Consider the following 19,749-nt stretch of genomic DNA (forward strand, 5'->3'; position numbering starts at 1 on the left):
GGTGTGTTGTTTTAGTGGAGCTACATGAGATTTCGACATTACAAGTGATGAATGGTTGCCATATTGAATGTACAAATAGCAGCGCCATATGCCTTTGGGCTGGCATCAGCAAAGACATGTAAGATAGTAGGGGAAGGATCTCCCATTTGGAGCATAGGAATATACTGTCGTGGGAAATGCTGTTGTAAGGCAGCTGAGATGTCCGCTACAACAGAAGCCCACTTGAGCTGGTAGGTTTCGTTCAATTCAGTGTCCCAAGCTACATTGTCTTGCCAAAGATCTTGAAGTAGTAGCTTGGCTGTTATAGTCACCGGAGTGATTAGGCCTAGAGGGTCAAAGATTGATGAGGTGTAGCGGAGAATATCACGCTTTGTTACTGGAGTGGTGGTACATGTAGTAGTCTCAGGCTTGGAGCAGAGAGCTAGTCGATCGAGTTTGACATTCCAGCACAATCCAAGAACTTTAACAATCTCTTTCTCATCAGCAACATTGTGCTGTTTAGCTAAGTCCCTCAAAGATTGACTGTTAGAAGCCCAAGTACGTAGATTAAATTTAGATATGTTCATCAGTGATCGGGACTCTAGGAAGAATTGGAGGGCCTCTTGCTCGGTGTCACAGCCTGAGACAACATTGTCAACATATAGGCTCCTCAAGATGCTGGTGGATACTGGTGATGGATGCTGCTGTAGGTGAAATGTGATTGCTGCATTGAGCATGAATGGTGAACAGCTAGCACCAAAGAAGACAACCTTGAAACGGTAAGGCTGGAAAGGGCTACTCGGATCTTGTGGGTTAGAAAGCCAAAGAAAGCAAGTGCAATCTCTGTCAGACTCATCGAGTTGAACATGGAGAAATGCTTTCTCGATGTCAGAAGAGAAAGCATGCATATACAGACGAAAGCGCAAGAGTATGGCACATAGATGGTTAAGGAAAGGTGGGCCAATGTGAAGGCAATCGTTTAAACTAGGATGTTGGGATGACTGTTTGCAACTGCAGTCGTAAACGATTCTGATAGGTGTGGTATCTGAATCTTTCCTAACCGGTCTATGAGGTATGTAGTGTGCCAGGTGAGTTTTAAAGTCATTCACCTTTTCAATAAACCCTTTCTTCTCCTGGTCATAAAGAATTTTGCCATACATTTGCAGCAATTCTGGGGTTTTGGCTAACCGCTGAGCCAAAGATCTGGTGCGTTTTGTACAGATGGAGAAGTTCGAGGGCAGAGGAGGATGATCCTCTTTCCAAGGGAACTTGAGTGATAAGGCTCCATCAGGCTGATGTTTGATACTGCTTTGCATGTAGGTCTTCATGAAGGAATCATCAGTGTCCATTGTGCTGGAGGAGATTCCACTTGCTTCAGTTGTCCAGAAAGCGTCCAGGTCCTGGTTGTCCACAGCAGTAAAGTTGACATGAACAAGGGATACTGCTGCAGATGAATGTAACAGAGGGCCAGAGAGTAAGTAACCCAAGCGAGACTGGACTGCAGTAGGGCCATTGCCCCAAATGATGTGGTCTTGGACGAACGTCCAATAGTAATCAGTCCCCACAAGAATATTGATCTCAAAGTTGTCATCCTCGGTAACAGGGTAGGCTAGTTTCAGGTCTTTCAAGTAAGGCACATTCCTTATTTCCATACGTATAGAGTTCTGCAATGGGACTGTAAGTTTGGGTACTACCAAGACTGACATTGGTATAGCACTCTGGTCTTGTGTGTGCACTGAAATACTGGCTGCTTGTAAGGATCTAGTAGCAGATACAGTGTTTCCGAAGGAGGACAGGGAGATCCGTTCTGTATGGGTTGCCTTTAGGCAAAGTCTGTCTGCCAGGTCCTGAGAGATGAAGGAGCGCTGTGCACCTTCATCGAAGAGAACATTTCCTTCAACACTGATTGGACCTACCGAGACAGTAGCAATGGCAGTCTTCAGGAGACAGGCATTGCAAATTGACACAGGCGAGGGGGGAGAATTAGCCACTGCAGTGAATGCTGGCACTTGTGCACTGTTGGTTGCTGGAGGAAGGGGTGGCTGTGTACTGTTGGTTGGTTGAACACTATTGTTCGTTTGAGAAGGTGGTAAAGGAGGCTTAGCATCTGTAGGAGGGCACAAGCTTGTATGGTGCTTTTGGTTACACTGTTTGCAACGTCTATGAGAGGTGCACTGTGAGACCCTATGGTGTGCTAAACAGTTAAAACATAAGCCTGCTTCTTTAACGATAGACACGCGTTGCTGGTGGCCCTTGATAACAGTGCACTGATTGGCAGTGTGTACACCCTTACAGTAAGTACAGACTGGTTCCTTCTTCTCCTGCTGGGCTATGGGTTTTCTGGCTGTCGTATGAAAGGATGCAGTAGTAGTGTGAAGTTCCTTGGAAAAGCCATTGGAATAGTGCCCTACTTCAAGGACTCTTATTTCCTTAAGAATGGAGGTCAGTACTTCCCGAATGGTCCATTCTCCACTATTGTGGTCTCGAGCAAATTGTTTCTTGAGCTCTATGGGAAGCCTTCCCAGGAACATTGGTGTTAGCATTGTAGAGTAGGTGTCAGGAGACTTTCCCAGGGACCTTAAGGCTCTCATGTGGCTCTCTAGTTTATCATGGAACCCTTGAAGACTGGCCAGGTTATTGACAGGCTTGGGAAGGTTCATTAACGCATCCATGTGTGCATTGACTAACTTATATGGCTGCCCAAACCTGTCTTTCAGCAAAGCCACAGAGTGAAGGTAATTCATGTCAGTCAAAGGGAAGTTGTCAATGACCTGTGCTGCATCACCCAACAATTGTGCCCTTAAATAATGAAATTTCTGTACCCCAGTCAACCCTTCATTGTTATATACAGCTGCTTCAAATGAGTCCCAAAATGTTTGAAATTGAAGGGGGTCCCCGCTAAAAGTAGGAAGAGTTAGCTTGGGTAACCGAGTCACAGACAGACCCACATTACATACAACATGTGTGTGCGACAATACATCATTACTCACTAGGGTTGGAGTGGTGACACCATCATCAGGTTCTGTGTGCTCTTCAGTCTCTGGATTGTTCTGCAGTACTACTTGCTGTTTGCTGGTATCGGTGTTTCCAGCAATTTGCTCCTCTTGGTGTAGTTCCTGTTGATGTTGGGATGAGAGGTTAGGCGTAGTCTTCTTGGCTACAAAACCAGTGGAGAACTTCTGTAGAGAGGTGATTTGCTCAGGTAGATGAAAGTGGTACATATCTACTTCTGTAACTTCATCCTCAAGATCTTTTTCCGTTGTAGTCGCCGCAAGGATAGTTTCGTCTAGTTCCTCCAATTGGCACTTCTTAGTTGAAAACTGGCTCAATATACGATCGATATCTCTCTATCCGGTTCGGAGATCGTCTGAGGAGTGGCTTCATCAGCGTCAGTGATTGCTTGGGCCTTGCTTAGTAGCTTCGTAACAAATGAACGGCTGCCGCGTCTGGAAGCTCGAGCGCGTTGAAGGGCATCATCCAAATCCCTGGTCCAATGCAGCACCAAAATGTGATAGATAGTTCGAAGCACTAGGTTCCGTTATGAACGATTTGGTATGGACTACTCCACTCGCGAACTACAATGTGCCATTACATGTGTTCTCACTTATCATGAAACGCACTAACAAGAACATACATACACGTGATGTACAACATTACATAATATCTAATAATAATTATATTGATGTCATAGTTACTAGTTCTCAACAAGACCTTTACTTTTTGCGAAGGGGTGGGTGCAGTTTATATTCATGCTACTGCTATTATTAATTTAGCTACTGTAGATAATTGGATTTGTAAATACTGTAATTTAGCATATTTCATAATTCATGAATTATGTTATATATGCTGCTATGCACTGCAAAGGAAGCATAACTCGAACAAACCACTGTAAACTGCAAATTACGCACAGAAGTATCTTCTCAACTGTATCTATTGTGTTCTCACGTGAATTGTTTAGAAAAAGAAGGTTGCCCTTCATTTTCGTTCACATAAGTACGGGACACGCCACTTTCTCTTCTAAGAAATTTGTTATTTCTGGTATCTTACGAAGCCTATTACGTGGTTTTTTGGGCTGTATTATGCCCATATTATACTGTTAAAGCCCATTAGGAAGGCTGTTTACACTGTGTTCTTTAACCTGTTTAACTTGAATTTCAAAATAACGGCCTTAGCATATTGGTCATTCCATGTCAAATCACCGAGAAATTGTAGGGTCACCTCTCAGATTTTGACGAACTTGGTGTGTTTGTAGTACCTATGGTGTTCATCACCCATACCAATTTTTAGCCTCATACACCACATAGTTTCTGATTTATGACTACAATTATTTTGAATATTTCATGAAAAATTGGTCCGTCTTGAGTTACAAAATCAACTGTAGTTCACCACTGTGTTACTATTTTGAAATAAAGTTTTCAGCGATTAAAGAATGTTAATTGATCTCTCAAGTAATCCATAAACTATGGGATATCAATTTAATTAAGGTTTTAAAAGGCTCCATTAAAAACTTTAATCCTTAATATTTCAAAAATTGCTGCTTCAAATTCTTTGAATTTTTTAGTAAATAATAATTAGGTTATGGTCTATTATTGGTAAAATTTTTGTGGTGGGGCCATAATGGGTTCAAGAGATATAATTAAATATGTTGTGGTGTATAGTGGAATTTTGTAATCTATTATTGCTATATGGGAGTGTACACCTCTAATAAACACTCCTGATAAGGCCATGCCAACTTTGTCTTACACAATGAAGGCATCCAAGTACAGTACAACCTGAATTAGTGACCACCTGTATTGAAAGACCACCTTTGTACTGCAAATTTATTTAGTTGTATAGTTTTCAAATGCAACCAATTTATATAGCTTGCAAAGGCAGTACAATGACCAGCTAATGACACCATGTCAGTTGTTCAATTGAGCATGTAACAACATACCTGCTGCTTACATTAAGTATTGTAACAATGAAGATTATTTGAGACAACAGAAACGTTGCATTCAACTCTCACGTACAATCCATGGTACGAGAAAACCGCACTCTTTTGTGCCAATCTCAGATAGCAGAGTGGAAATAAAATTTTACTCATAATCTGATGTTTTCAGGAAAGAGAAAGTTACTCTAGTAAAGAATGAAGCTTCACCAGAATCGACTGCTGGATTTGTCACTTGTTGACATGAAGAGAATCGGTGGTTAGCTTGTGTGCTTGAAGTTTGCAGTGGCACTAAGGAAGTGAAGCTGACGTTACTGCATCCACATGGTCCATCAAACTCATTCAAGTACTCAGAGCCCCAGAATATCCACACTATATCAATGGGTGACATTCTAACTCTTGTAGACCCAAGGATAAGAAGTGGTTGTGTGTACTCTGACAAAAAAGAAATGACTTTTGCTACCAAACAGCATCACACTGTATCACCACAGTAACAAACTTGTATTACAGGCATGCCTTTATCACAACCTGTTTATATATGCATACAATTAACTTGCAGTTGAATCAAAGAGTCTTGTGCGTCTGCAAACCTAAATAAGCAGAATGAGCTTCAAGGTGTGCAATACTGCATGGGATATCTACTATAATACCACAAACACCGCTAGCTACCTATCTCATAATCCCATAGAGACCCCATGCTGAAACTTTTGCAACTAATAGGTGAATGTCTGACAAGTATCCACAAAAATTCTAATCAGCACTTTTTGGTAGAGCAAAGGTCGAAGATTAGGAGACATGGTTAATTATCAACTTCATCAAATTAAGCTGTTAAATATACCAAACGAAAGCTTTTTCTTTGAGCCTTAAAATGGTGCAATTCATTTTAAAAACACCCAAGTTATGATGCTTTGAATGATCACAAGTACAGCAAAAATAGAATACTAAATAAGCTATTTCTGAGAAGCCATACAAGCAATGGGTGGAGGGACATGTATGACCACTTGGGATACCCACACACCAATTTCATCCAATTCTGAGGGAGTCATGTGCAAAACTTTGGTGAACTGATATGGAATTACTCATGCAGTAAATCCAACTAAATGAATTGCAGCACAAAGGTGGTCTTTTAATACAGGTGGTCACTAATACAGGTTGCACTGTACTTGGACACCTCACTGTGTAAGACAAAGTTGGCATGGCCTTATCAGGAGTGGTTATTAGAGGTGTACATTCCCATATAGCAATAATAGACTACAAAATTCCACTATGTACGACAACATATTTAATTATATCTCTTGAACCCTTTGTGGCCCCACCACAAAATTTTTACTATCAATAGACCATAACCTAAATTCAAAGAATTTGAAGCAGCAATTTTTTAAATATTAAGGAGTAAAGTTTTTAATGGAGCCTTTTTGAACCTTAATTAAATTGATATCCCATAGTCTATGGATTACTTGAGAGATCAATTAACAGTCTTTAATCACTGAAAATTTCATTTCAAAATAGTAACACAGTGGTGAACTACAGTTGATTTTGTAACTCAAGACGGACCAATTTTTCATGAAATATTCAAAATATTTGTGGTCATAAATCAGAAACTATGTGGTGTATGAGGCTAAAAATTGGTATTGATGATGAGCACCATGGGTACTACAAACATACCAAGTTTCATCAAAGTCCAAGAGGTGACCCTACAATTTCTCGGTGATTTGACATGGAATGACCCATATAGCTTAAAGTGTAATCAGGAGTTCATAAAGTAGGGACATCGAAGGTGTGGGGGCGATCTGTGATATAATATAACCCAAAGACCTGCCACAATTTTTCCTCACAACAACATGACAGTATTGGTTGGGTAAAACCAAGCCCAAAAGTGTCTTCAGATCGACCCAAAACATTTCTGTCAAGTTGCTACAGAATTTTTATTTAAATTTATAGTCAATGGAATTTCTACTGCCTGCCTGCCTGCCTGCCTGCCTGCCTGCCTGCCTGCCTGCCTGCCTGCCTGCCTGCCTGCCTGCCTGCCTGCCTGCCTGCCTGCCTGCCTGCCTGCCTGCCTGCCTGCCTGCCTGCCTGCCTGCCTGCCTGCCTGCCTGCCTGCCTGCCTGCCTGCCTGCCTGCCTGCCTGCCTGCCTGCCTGCCTGCCTGCCTGCCTGCCTGCCTGCCTGCCTGCCTGCCTGCCTGCCTGCCTGCCTGCCTGCCTGCCTGCCTGCCTGCCTGCCTGCCTGCCTGCCTGCCTGCCTGCCTGCCTGCCTGCCTGCCTGCCTGCCTGACGTCTTCAGTCAAGCGTAGCGGAAAACTGGCTACAGCTACAACCTTAATTATTTCGCAGAAATGTTTCTAGATCACTTACATGTAAGAAAAAAACCTTTGCTATATTGATAAACATACAATGCTTGCGCTATTGTCGTAATTACCTTTTATCCTTCTTTACCATACCCATCAGTCAAGGTTCTACCGCTGAGTGTTAATAGACTACAGTACGGCTTCCATCTACCAGTGTATATAGCATCAAACTATTTGAATACACGTGGTCGCCAGGTGTACCAAACACACGTGTACGTGACTTGCTGTTGATATCGATCAGTGAGCGCAACTCGTGGCGAACTATATAGCAATGTGTAAGTCAATAAATATAGTTTATTTAGTAACACTGTTAAACTGAGTCGGGTCATCCAGGTCCCGCTTTACAGATTATTCGGGTCTGACCCCATTTGCTAAACTAAATGTAGACGAGTTACTGCACGTCATAGCATAGCCCCTGCTTCTTTCATGAGCCATACCCACTTATGTAAATTACTGTCTGTAGACATGTGCTAAATTAAATGTGGACATGTTACTACATGCCATAGCAGAGACAATTATAATTATTCTGAAGTGGTCTGACACTTTGTCAGTCCATACCAAAAATTGATCTGACATATTATTATGATGGTCAGACATGACAGGGGAGGCATGCCTTTTCTAGGGGGGTCTGGGGGCATGCCCTGCCAGGAAATTTTTGAAAAATGAGTACTGTAAGATTGATATTTTTCAAGTTTTTTAGGCATATTATTAATAATAAGTCAGTCATCTTCATACAGCCATACAGCTGGACCCAGCACACTATTCCTGTTCTCAAGTTCTATAATTGCAGGGTATTTGGCAAGTGAGATGCTTTCCTTAACCGCCATAATAGCAAATGTCAAACCTTTTTGCTTAATGCTACAGATGAGCCACTTTTTCTTACCTGTTCATCCTTCAGTTTCGGCATAGTAGCCTTGTGTGCATCTGACACTTGTGGGCATGGTCAATCACATTACTTAGGATGAGCCAGTAGAGGAGAAGTTCCTTCGTGAGTGTATGTGTCCCTCTCAAGTTCAAAGCATAGCCATGTCATTGTCTGGTGAGGTACTTCATTTCCCTCTTCCACTTGTCAGAAGTAGCCCTTGAGAGTCTTTCATTGAATTTGCAGATGACTCTGTTGCAGAGAAACTGTGCTTCCTACTTGCCATCTCAATATAATGATAAGAGATTTATGCATTAGAGTACAAGAAAAAACAGAAAATGCCAGACACCTTTCTTTAAGGCTTCATAAAGAAGTGAGTGATTGTTATTATACTTCCCAAGTATCCCAATGAATAAACTTAAGAGTTGATATTATGGTTTTGGCTAATAGAGTTAGGAAAGTCTTCCTACACAAGCCAAGACTAATGACCAGACAATGATGACCAATCAAATAGCTTAATGGGCTGCCAAAAAAGGTCAATTAGCCTGACAAATGTCCGGTGACCGACCGTTATAATTGTCTCTATCATAGCATATCCCTGCTTCTTTCGTGAGCCATGCCACTTACGTAAATTACTGTCTGTAATTATATGGTAGCCACGCCCATTCATCAGTCTGTAGGTATGCACGAATCCATGTCCATTATTGTCTGCAGGCTTATGTAGAGCCACGCCCACTGATCAGTTGTTATTGTATAGTCATAATCGTGCTGTGATTAACTCTTAAAAGTATTGTGACTGGTTTTGTGAAAAGCAGGCTATTTTGTGGTCATGAGCTTGCAAAAAAACTTCACAAACAAGTATAAGAAAAAATTAGGAATTTTAAATTAGAGTAGGGACAGTGTATAGTGCTGCAATAAAAAGTACTGAAACAAGCTGGATTGGAGTAGTACGTAATGTCCAAATACTGTAAAACACTAAGAAGTGAATATCCCTACTGTGCATTGAGTGTAGCACAGTAGGGATATTCACTTCTTATTGCTTTACAGTATTTGGACATTACGTACTACTACAATCCAGTTTGTTTCAGTACTTTTTATTGCAGCACTATACACTGTAATTTTTTCTTATACTTGTAATACTATAATATTATATGAACTCTTGGTGTAATACAAAGCCTCATTTCACATATGCAGGCTGCTTTTTGACACAAAACTGTTTGCTCACATGGACGAAATGACACACACACACACACACACACACACACACACACACACACACACACACACACACACACACACACACACACACACACACACACACACAACACAACACACAACACACACTCCTTCCAAAACAATTACAGTAACCAGGCGCATGCCGCACAGCTGGCCTAACCAGGCGCATGCCCCACAGCTGGCCGCTGGCCTTTGGCCGGCTGTGGAGTATGCGGCTGGTTAAAAATATTACTACAACGAGTAATCCTTGGCTACTGTATTACATATTATACACGTAATAGTTGTAACATGGGCATGAGGGCTTTGCCTGATATGTATGCCTGACTGCCCGAGGATTGCCTCAGACAGTCGGGCATACATACATGTATCAGGCAAAGCCCTCATGCCCCGTGTTACAGCTATTATCATCAGGCTGATAGTCTACAGGGCAATCAATCACCCAAGCCAATACGAGTGCAGCCACTGGATATATTATACATGCATACCTAAAATTTTTGATTATGGGATCAGCAGCTAGTATGTTCTGGTTATGTTCGGTTACGATGAATGGACATATCCTAGAGATATCACGGAGAATTTTGGTTACGCGAGTTTAATGTTTTAATCAGTGCTATTGAATCGCAGAGTGATAGCTTCATGATGGGGGTGTGTCCGTATTCAAAAACATGCAGAAACTATCAATGAATGAGCTACATGTATAGCAACATGCAGAAACTATCAATGAATGAGCTACATGTATAGCACTACTTCTCATCTTGCCCAACATTTTTCAACTCGTAGGATGGCAAGGATAACAAAATGCTCTATAGGCTGAGTGGTTTTCATGGCAAAATCCAAGTCGTGCATCCTAATCACATGAATAATAATCAATCCCCACAGTCGATTTCGGCCTTAATGTCTATATATTCGCTGCCCACATGTACCCCAGCTACATTTCGTACATAGCCCGGCTAGAGGTCGGGTGGCTCCTTTGATCTGAGGTGTGAAAGTGTTACATACAGTATTAAAGCATCACACATGGCTGTTTACATACTGTACCTACAGTGTACATGAACATATAGTTACAATAACCTGTACAAAAGAAAACCCCAACAGCTGATGATACATTGATATTGTGCATATTTATATAGTACACATAGTTTCAGTCGATTATGCAGGTGTGAGCACTTTCTCAGTTCAAACGGTTATTTATGATACACTCCATAAATAGATGCATGTATACTTCGTACAACACACACACATGCACACACACACACACACACACACACTTACTGACACTACACTGCTGCTTGGTACAGTCAGTAGACCATCCAGCAGTACAATGGGAGGTGTAGGATGCTCTGCTTTTACCATACTCTATGAAAATATATAAAAACACACTGACTGTAGGGATGTACACAACAATAGCTGTATTTACAGTACAAATCTTATATACATACATGTATGTACATAAAGAAAATGTTGGAGAAAATCAAAATAACAGCTACTGCATAGTACACTGTACGTACAGTATACAGTAGATCGGGAAATTGACAGTAGGTGGTTGATGCGTCAACCAATGAAAATAAATTACATGTAATGTTTACATGTGTGAATATTTTATACTTACGAAAAATTGTTTGGTGGCTTGACATTAAGTTTTTGGAAGTATTTACACAGGTCAGAACAGAAATGAGTAAGATGAAGAAAAAGAAAGAATGGCTTGCCAAGTCCTATAGGGTCCCCCTCTTTGGTAGGATTAGTTTGCACACAATTGTAGCTGTGAATAGAGAGGTTGTGGCAGACCTAGCTACAGGCATCCATTCAACTACACATTCATCATACAACTGATATAACATTGTACCTTGATAAACTCTCTGCTTAACTAGGAACGCAGTGTAACTACTACGTGTCTCTAAAAATTATGGCTTCATCAGGGCAATGCAGTGAAGCCTTCAAAGCAAGGGTCTTCTCTAAACCCGACAATGGTGTGCTGACTGCAGATACAGCATCGAGGTGAATATAGCTATACATGCTTAATTATTTGTTGCACAGAAAATTCACTGGTGAAATATTTTGTCCATGAAAATATAACACTATGAATATACAGTGTATGTACAACTAAATTTACTGTATCTTGGAACAAAAAGTTCCCAATTTACGGTATGTTGTAATATAGCACCAGTCACTCTTATACCTACATAACTCATAATATAAACAACAACATGTACCATGGCATTTCTACAGGGTTGTGTGCATGTACAGTACATATGTACGTATCACCATGGTCACATACCGATTCTTTATCCAGTATTAGTAGTACAAATTTATTAATAAAGTCCTGTAATTACAAGAATAAGCATCTATAATAGAATTTATGCATAGTAGTGCACACCATTATAGTATTTCATAATGTCTGTGTGAAACATCATGTAGCAGACTAAGATCATATGCCATTTTTAGACTACAACAAGGTTGATACTCAAAGGAATCCAGTACTTCGATACATAGCACGCGCCTGTAACATTGGCAACGCATGGGCGTTTAAACGGGTAGCAACAGCCACGCTGAGGTCCCGCCATGTAGGGAGGTGTAGAGGGCTTGTTTCTAGTAATTAGCCATACATTTCCCATTTACAAGCAGCTGTCAACTCAAGGTAAAATAACGAGTTGTAGTCTAAATAAGTTAGACATCAAGAACCACTGGGTTATACGGGATTTAAAAAACCCTCAGGCGCTACAGCCCAGGGCCTTCGAGTTTTCTAAATCCCGTAGAACCCTGGTTCTTGGCGTCTAACTATTATGTAGTACATAGCAATAAAGGTCTGACAATTTTGTACGTACAAATAGACACATATATAGACACACTATAAATGCAATGTGAACATAAATGTATACGTTATGCAGGAACTTTTTGATAGAAAAATTCATTACACCCCTGTACATCAAGACACACGGTAGTGTGTCGTGCGGCCCAAGAAGCCAGCGTGCCACACCGTGAGTATATCGTAGCTCCGTGATCCCTTATCTGATTGAAACCAAATTTGCTACAGAAGTGCCGGCTAGGTAGACATTCCAAATTTGAAGAAAATTGATCCAGCCATTTCCGAGATATGAGCGGCCAAAGTTTGGGGTTTTTCTTATTCTTTTCGCACACTTCGCAAAATCCGCCATAAAACACGAATGCGTGCTCCGATTGGGCTGAAATTTAGCACACTTAAAGGGCTCATTAAGGCGATTCTCAGTACCAAGTTTGGTAGGAATCCAATGAACATTCACAGAGTTATGACTGATTATTTGCGTAAAATAAGGTCGAAGGTCTGTCACGCCTACAGGGTAAACCACTTGGAGAAAATGAGTTGAAAATTACTATGTAGATGGAGTAACCATCGTAGGAGTGCCTTGTTGCGGTTTGAAAGGAATCCAGTTAAAGGCCATCGAGATATGACACAAAACCCAACCTGTGTCACAATCACGCGATTGATTTTTATGAATAAAAAAAAACCATTAGTTTTCATGCCTACCAGACAAACCGCTTAGAGCAATGAGCTGAAAATTGGTGTGTAGCTGGAATAATTAACATAGAAAGTCCTTGTAGTACTACAGAAGAATCGAATTACAAACCACTGAGTTATGATTCCAAAGCCAACTATGTGTAGCAAATGCGAGATCGAGATACTCTAATAGAACAGTCACCCTAATAGAGCATTCAGCTACATTTATAACTTACTCCATTATAGAATTATATTACATTGCAAGTTATTCTGTAGGGAGTTCAGTTACAAACAGTTAATCGTATAGACAATTCTGCTACAAGCAAATCACCCTGTAGAGAGTTCAGCTACAAATATGTTGCTATAGACATTCAGAACATTATAAGTCACACTGAAGAGAGTTCAGCTATAAACAAGTTACCCTGTAGAGAATTCAGCTACAAACAAGTCACTGTGTAGAGAGTTCAGCTACATAAAAGCTACCGAGTAGAGAGTTCATCTATATAGATCAGCTACAAACATGCTACTTTATACAATGTTCAGCTACAAGTAAGTCAGTCTGTAGAGAGTTCAGCTACAAACAAGTCACTCTGTAGTACAAACAAGTCACTCTGTAGTACAAACAAGTCACTCTGTAGTACAAACAAGTCACCGTGTAGCTGGAGAGTTCAGCAACCAATCAAAAAATCACCCTGTAAAGAGTTCAGCTATACAAACATGTTATAATTCTATAGAGAAAGTTATAACTCTATAGAGAGATCAGCTAGAAACAAGCCATCCAGTAGAGAGATCAGCTAGAAGACATCACCTTATAGAGAGTTCAGTTACAAAGAAACCACCATGTAGAGAGTTCAGCTGCAAACATTAATCATCTGTAGAGAGTTCAGCCAGAAACAAGTTCACCCTGCAGAGAGATCAGCTAGAAACAAGTCACCCTGTAGAGAGATCAACTACAAAGAAACAATCCTGTAGAGAGTTCAATTACAAACATATATTAAAAACAAGTCACCGTGTAGAGAGATAAGTCATCCAGTGATCAGCTAGAAACAAGTCATCCAGAGTTCAGCTAGAAACAAGTCACCCTGTAGAGAGATCAGCTACAAAGCAACCATCCTGTAGAGAGTTCAGCTACAAACAAGTTACACTATAGAGAGATCAGCTAGAAACAAATCATCTTGTAGAGAGTTCAGCTACAAGCAAATCACCCTGTAGAGAGTTCAGCCACACTGTAGAGAGTTCAGCTAGAACAAGTCGCCTTGTAGAGAGTTCAGTTACAAAGAAACCACCATATAGAGAGTTCAGCTGCAAACAAATCACCCTGTAGAGAGTTCAGCTAGAAACAAATCATCCTGTAGAGAGTTCAGCTAGAAACAAATCACCCTGAAAGGAGTTCAGCTACAAACAATGAGAGTTTAAGCTACAGTTCAGTGATGTAAGAAGTCACCTTAATGATCATTCAGTGATAAATATACAAATATTTAATTAGACAAAAGTTATACACACAATTACTTTCTTTGTTCCACAATTCCTGCAGTAAAGAAAAACAACAAGTTAAAAGGAAACACCAAAGCCAGTTTATGACCAGCTTTGTGGCTTGCAATGCAAAAAGAAGTGATATCTAAACCAAAACAGCCAAACTGTAATAAAAGAGTGCAGCCCCCAAGAAGGCTAAGGTGAAAAAAGATGTGAAATCCAAGGTGGCGGCCAAGAAAGGGCTGTGATGGTTAATGGCAAAAATTTTAATTACGACAATTCAGGTGAATTTGGTGCCGAATCCTAGGAATCTTGGCCTTCTTGGGGGCCACACTCTTTTTTTACAGCTTGGCTGTTTTGGTTTAGATACACATTTACAAATGTATACAGTACATTTAAAATAACTCACTGGTTTGGTAACATAATTCAATGCTTGTAGGAATATATCATCAGTAAATATTTGTTGTATCAGTTTCTTGATTAACCTGTGTACAAACAATTTTAACCAATTATGTATGTCTAGTTTATGATATACAATTTGTGGCTGAAAATACAGTATCAATGACTTAACAGAGACAAATGTGGTCGTCTCAGCAAAAACTTGTATAGTTTACACCAACAATGATTCTAAGATGAAAAATAAAACAAATTACATACGCTGCACTGGTGCAATCTGTGATCAAATTAATTATATAATTCACTTTTTTGTGTAAATTAATATAAACTGTACAAAAATTTCTTTCGCAATTTTTTTGTGTAACTGGCAAAAAAAGTTTCCCAGTATTTATAACTGTGTGGCTTACTGCCATACTATAGTTTTTGGATAGCCTATAAGACACAGTAAGCATCAAGAGTGTGACTAAAATTGCTTTTCCTTCTGTAGCTACATACCAATCAGTGCTACTCAAGATATCAAACGGTACGGTAGTACTGTTTAAATAGGGATTGCAGTGAAACTTTCGCACGCCGCTCAAAATTCTGCTTTTAAAAATCACCCTAGAGATATTTTATGCCACAAAAATCACCTTTACGGAATAGTACTAGTCCACATAATACATAAAACAGCATCAAATGCAACAAAACACTTACAAGTGGCTGGATATAAAATGTTAAAAATATCGCCAAAACTTGAATTTTAGCCTCACTGCCTCACTCACTGCCTCACTCACTGCCTCACTCACTGACCACAGTCGCAAGGTTACAGGCCAAATGATGCAGCGCACGGCCACCATTTTACACCACAATAACAAATTCACCAGTGGGATGTGCCTTTTGGGGTTCTGACAAGTGTAGGTCCTCTGCGCCTTGTCTCTTCTTTCATCTTCAATCAGGCTGCTTGTCTTCTTCTTCATACAACAAAACCATATCAAGGCGTTAATTTTCCGTATCAACACTTTCTTTAAGTAGCGTAATAGATTATTTAAGGCACTTAGACTATGCTACTGTCTGGAGGAAGAGTCACTAGATAACTACCTGAAAAAAAAAATCCTGTATCTTCACGATAGTTCACAAGATCAAAATAATAATAATCACGCCCATTCTTTATTCTATGCATTATCAATCTATCGATTGAAACCACGATAACACACCCCTTTTATGCTAGGTGACGGAATAGCTAGTCAGTGACCACACACCTTCAAGTTGGAAGGCTGACTCTAATAATCGATCGAAATCACGATGACCATGGGCAAGCACACATCTTTGCAGACTGACTTGAGATACTCTAATACAGCAGTCACCCTAATAGAACAGTCACATGTTTATAGCTAGCTGTATGCTTTGACAAAAATTAAACAAACTAGTATATTAAAAATTATAAATTTAAAAAATGAAGTAGGAATCCAAGCGGTAAAAAGTAGTGAAACAAGAGATGAACGATAGTAGCTAATACAGCATAGCTTGGTGGGAAATCCCTTCTTTGGCATTGGACAAAAATGTTTGCTATACCATGCCAAAGTAGGGATTTTTATGCTGTAATAGCTACTATCGTTCATCTCTTGTTTCACTACTTTTTACCGCTTGGATCCCTACTTCAGTTTTAAATTTATAATTTTTAATATACTAGTACTCTAATAGAGCAGTCAAGTAATGGATTTTGTTCAGTGTAACGATATGTTAAGTGAATTTTTTTATCGTGAAAAATATTATCACAAATTTTTTTTTGCACAAAAACAAAGCAAATTACGGTACATACCATCTTGTTCATCTGTTCATGGAGAGTTCAAACATATTTGTTATGTTAAAGGTACATGTGTTACAAGCGCTTGTCTCATTGTCCTTTCTTCATTTGTAATATCTTAATACGTACTGGTACGTGCAAGTGAATACAGGACTAAAACTATACATTGGTGGATTAAAAATTCATGGTGGACACTTTGAGACTCTTGCTGAGACAGTCACAACAGTCAGTCACTAGACATTTGCCACTCAAATGGCCTGCATGTCTGACCATAATGAAAGTTTGGCCAGACGCAATGTCCTACAATGTTTACTAAAGGATCAAGGATGAAGCATTTGATTTGGATATGGTTTACCATTTTTGTTTGTGGTCTGTACTGCTAATCGTACCTACCACTTGGTTGCCACATTCAGCAGGAAGGGTGGTGACCATGAATTTACTAGGCCAACTTCTATAAAATTAGCAACAGTTGTTTGCCACCAACAACACTACTGTATGATGTCTCCAGTTGATACCAGACTCAACTATGTTATACCTGGTCCTACCATGACCAATCAATTTGAATCAAAGCTGCACATGGTAGGTGGGACTACCGCAAAAGGTTGTATTTGTCTCTCTTTGTGTTAGAATAGAGATTCACTATTATGTATATCATTAAGCTTGTACTGACATAACTCACTTTGACTGTATTGCATCAGGTGGTAGAAGGTGTGGCATCACAGATTCTACCAAATGCTGCATGTACTTCTGTTCAGTTCCTCTACCCCTAAGAGCCTTGTGCAGGCTAACACCATATTCTTCAATCACAGCAGTTTCAATTTCCTCCACTGTAGCATTCTTTGGAACTGTAGACATGTAATAGTACAGTATCATTCACTTTTGTGTAGTAGGGATCCCCCCCCCCCCCCTAAAAAAATTATGCCACCAAAATGTTACATTCATTATGCTATGAAAGTACTTTAAAGAAAGAGTCTTGGCGTACATACTGGTATCCACATGTACATGTAGGTCAAATCTACCATTAAATCTATTTTACAAAAGTATAAGAATTGATTTAAAAACCAAAGAAACTGATTTTTGGCCTGTATCCTGCCTGCTAGCTTGTCTGACCACAGTCAAAAGACTAAACAACACATTATTCGACCTCCAGTTTATGCCACAATAACACACTCACAATATGTGCTCTTTGGGTTGTCTGACAAATTTTTGGCCCCTGGTGAGGTACAGTAGATAATAAACTATTCGTTTTCGTTTTTGGCCTCAAATTTTATCTACCGGTACTTGTGGTTATTTCATTCCCATGCTTCAGTCAGTATACCATTTTCTTTTTATAAGAGCTCCATTTGAACAATACCTATCTTGATTGTTTCCAGCAGATTTGGAATATAAATGCGTAATCTCAAAGATACTGGTAGGCCTGGGCTATTAGTGCAGTCTACTGTTAGTGGTAGTGTTGCACCGATAATCGGTTCGGTATCGGGCTGATATTGGCTACTAGCCGATTAATTGGTTTTGATGAAATCAAAGCTGATATTAACCTCCACAGTGCTGTGTAGTACAGTATAATGATGTGGTGGAGGCTAGACATAAGTTATTTGGCATTTTAATTAAGTTATGTGTGGATGGTTTAGCAGTGACTACAAGCCATGCCCATAATAAACTGTGAGGTTTAAGGCCATGCCCATAATAAAGTGTGAGGTTTAAGGCCATGCCCATAATAAAGTGTGAGGTTTAAGGCCATGCCCATAATAAACTGTGAGGTTTAAGGCCATGCCCATAATAAACTGTGATGTTTAAGGCCATGCCCAACAGTAAACTGAGGTTTTAAGTTTCTATGTAGTACCAGCCACTTGACTCAACCATATAGCAGTAGTAAAATGTACTTACCATGAGTAACTTTACTTGTAATATACATCTAACTTTACATTTTAGCCTAGAATGAGCTGTATATCAATACTTATGTTATTAATATGAGTCATTTAATAATGATGAGGATAAGGATGAGTGTTAGTGTTATTAGTGTATATCGGATCGGTTATCAGAATCGGCTAATTCTGTTGCTTAATATCGGTTATCGGAATAATCGGCTAATTTGGATATCAGTGCAACACAAGTTAGTGGTTTTAATGTTCTTTCACTTGCTGCTTTCTTCAAACATATTATCATTAAATTTATAGCCCTCTGAGGGATGATGGTGCTACAAGTAATGACATGAATAGTCCACGTGAGTCCACATGTGGTTATGTACACGGTAACATACAGTACAACTGTTTGCCAATCATTTCAGGCCTTGTTCATAACTACTAGTACAGTATATTAAAAATTGTTAATTAAAAAAATTATCAATGCCAAAGTAGGGATTTTCCTATCGAATACTATCATTCATCTCTTGTTTCACTACTTTTTATCGCTTGGATCCCTTAGCTACTTTATTTTAAAATTACAACATACTAGTTTGTTTGGGTTGTTATAGCATACAGCTAAAACAAGTGTGACTATTCTATTAGAGTGACTGCTGTATCAGAGTATCTCGAGTCACCCTTTCACCTACGAGGGTGTTTGTCACTATTTAATATTTTGACTCTACTAGCATTTAATATTATGAGTACAGCTAGACCAATCAAGTAAACAGATTGCTAAGAGGTATGTCTTAGTGTACGGTCGTTATTAATCAACCAAGATAGCGTTAATATTGTTATGCCGCTAGATTTGAATGATGAGAAAGCGCAACACTCAACTCATAGACTCATGAATACACATCATGTGAGAGTGAGACACATCACAAGAGAATGCCACTCACGTGAGAATATATTTGATCACAATGACACATCACGACAGGTTCAATACTACGTGTATAGGCATGATATTGAACCTATTGTGTGGTTACAGGTATCTACTGAGTGTAAGTGCTTAAACAAGTTTGTGGCATCTAAATATGCCGCTCAAGGAAAGTGTTGATAAGGAAATTTAATGCCTCAATCTGGTTTCATTGAATGAAGTAAGACGAAGATTGAAGATAAAAGAAAAGACATGGCACAGAGGGCACACAGTTGTCGGAACCCCAAAAGGCAAATCCTACTGGTGAGTTTGTCATTGTGGTGTAAATGGTGGCAGTGCTCTGCTTTGTTTGACCTCCAGCCTTGCGACTGTGGTCAGGCAGGCACAGTAGCTGCAAGTGTAGGTGACCTCCCTTTTCATTACTTTTTATTACTCGATTTCCGAGGTCAAGGACCTTTACAGCTGTTCTGTCCAGCTTTTACAACTGCTCCACT

The 19,749-nt window shown here is 39.7% G+C and overlaps 1 protein-coding gene across 4 annotated transcripts in view; it reads right to left on the reverse strand.

Moving 5' to 3' along the window:
* Window positions 1–19,749, reverse strand: part of LOC136250719 (sorting nexin-14-like) — an 80,724-nt gene that overhangs the window by 55,179 nt on the left and 5,796 nt on the right. For all 4 annotated transcript variants that reach the window (XR_010698679.1, XR_010698680.1, XM_066042947.1 and 1 more), the window contains exons 10-13: window positions 17,157–17,322; window positions 14,708–14,783; window positions 11,629–11,673; window positions 10,626–10,709 (exon numbers count right to left, since the gene is read on the reverse strand). Coding sequence is in view for 2 of the 4 variants with exons in the window: in XM_066042947.1 (XP_065899019.1) it covers window positions 10,626–10,709; window positions 11,629–11,673; window positions 14,708–14,783; window positions 17,157–17,322 (371 nt within the window). In the remaining 2 variants the exon portion in view is untranslated. The remainder of the gene's footprint in view (window positions 1–10,625; window positions 10,710–11,628; window positions 11,674–14,707; window positions 14,784–17,156; window positions 17,323–19,749) is intronic.

Source organism: Dysidea avara, chromosome 3, assembly GCF_963678975.1.
Source record: "Dysidea avara chromosome 3, odDysAvar1.4, whole genome shotgun sequence".
NCBI classification, from domain to species: Eukaryota; Metazoa; Porifera; class Demospongiae; order Dictyoceratida; family Dysideidae; genus Dysidea; species Dysidea avara.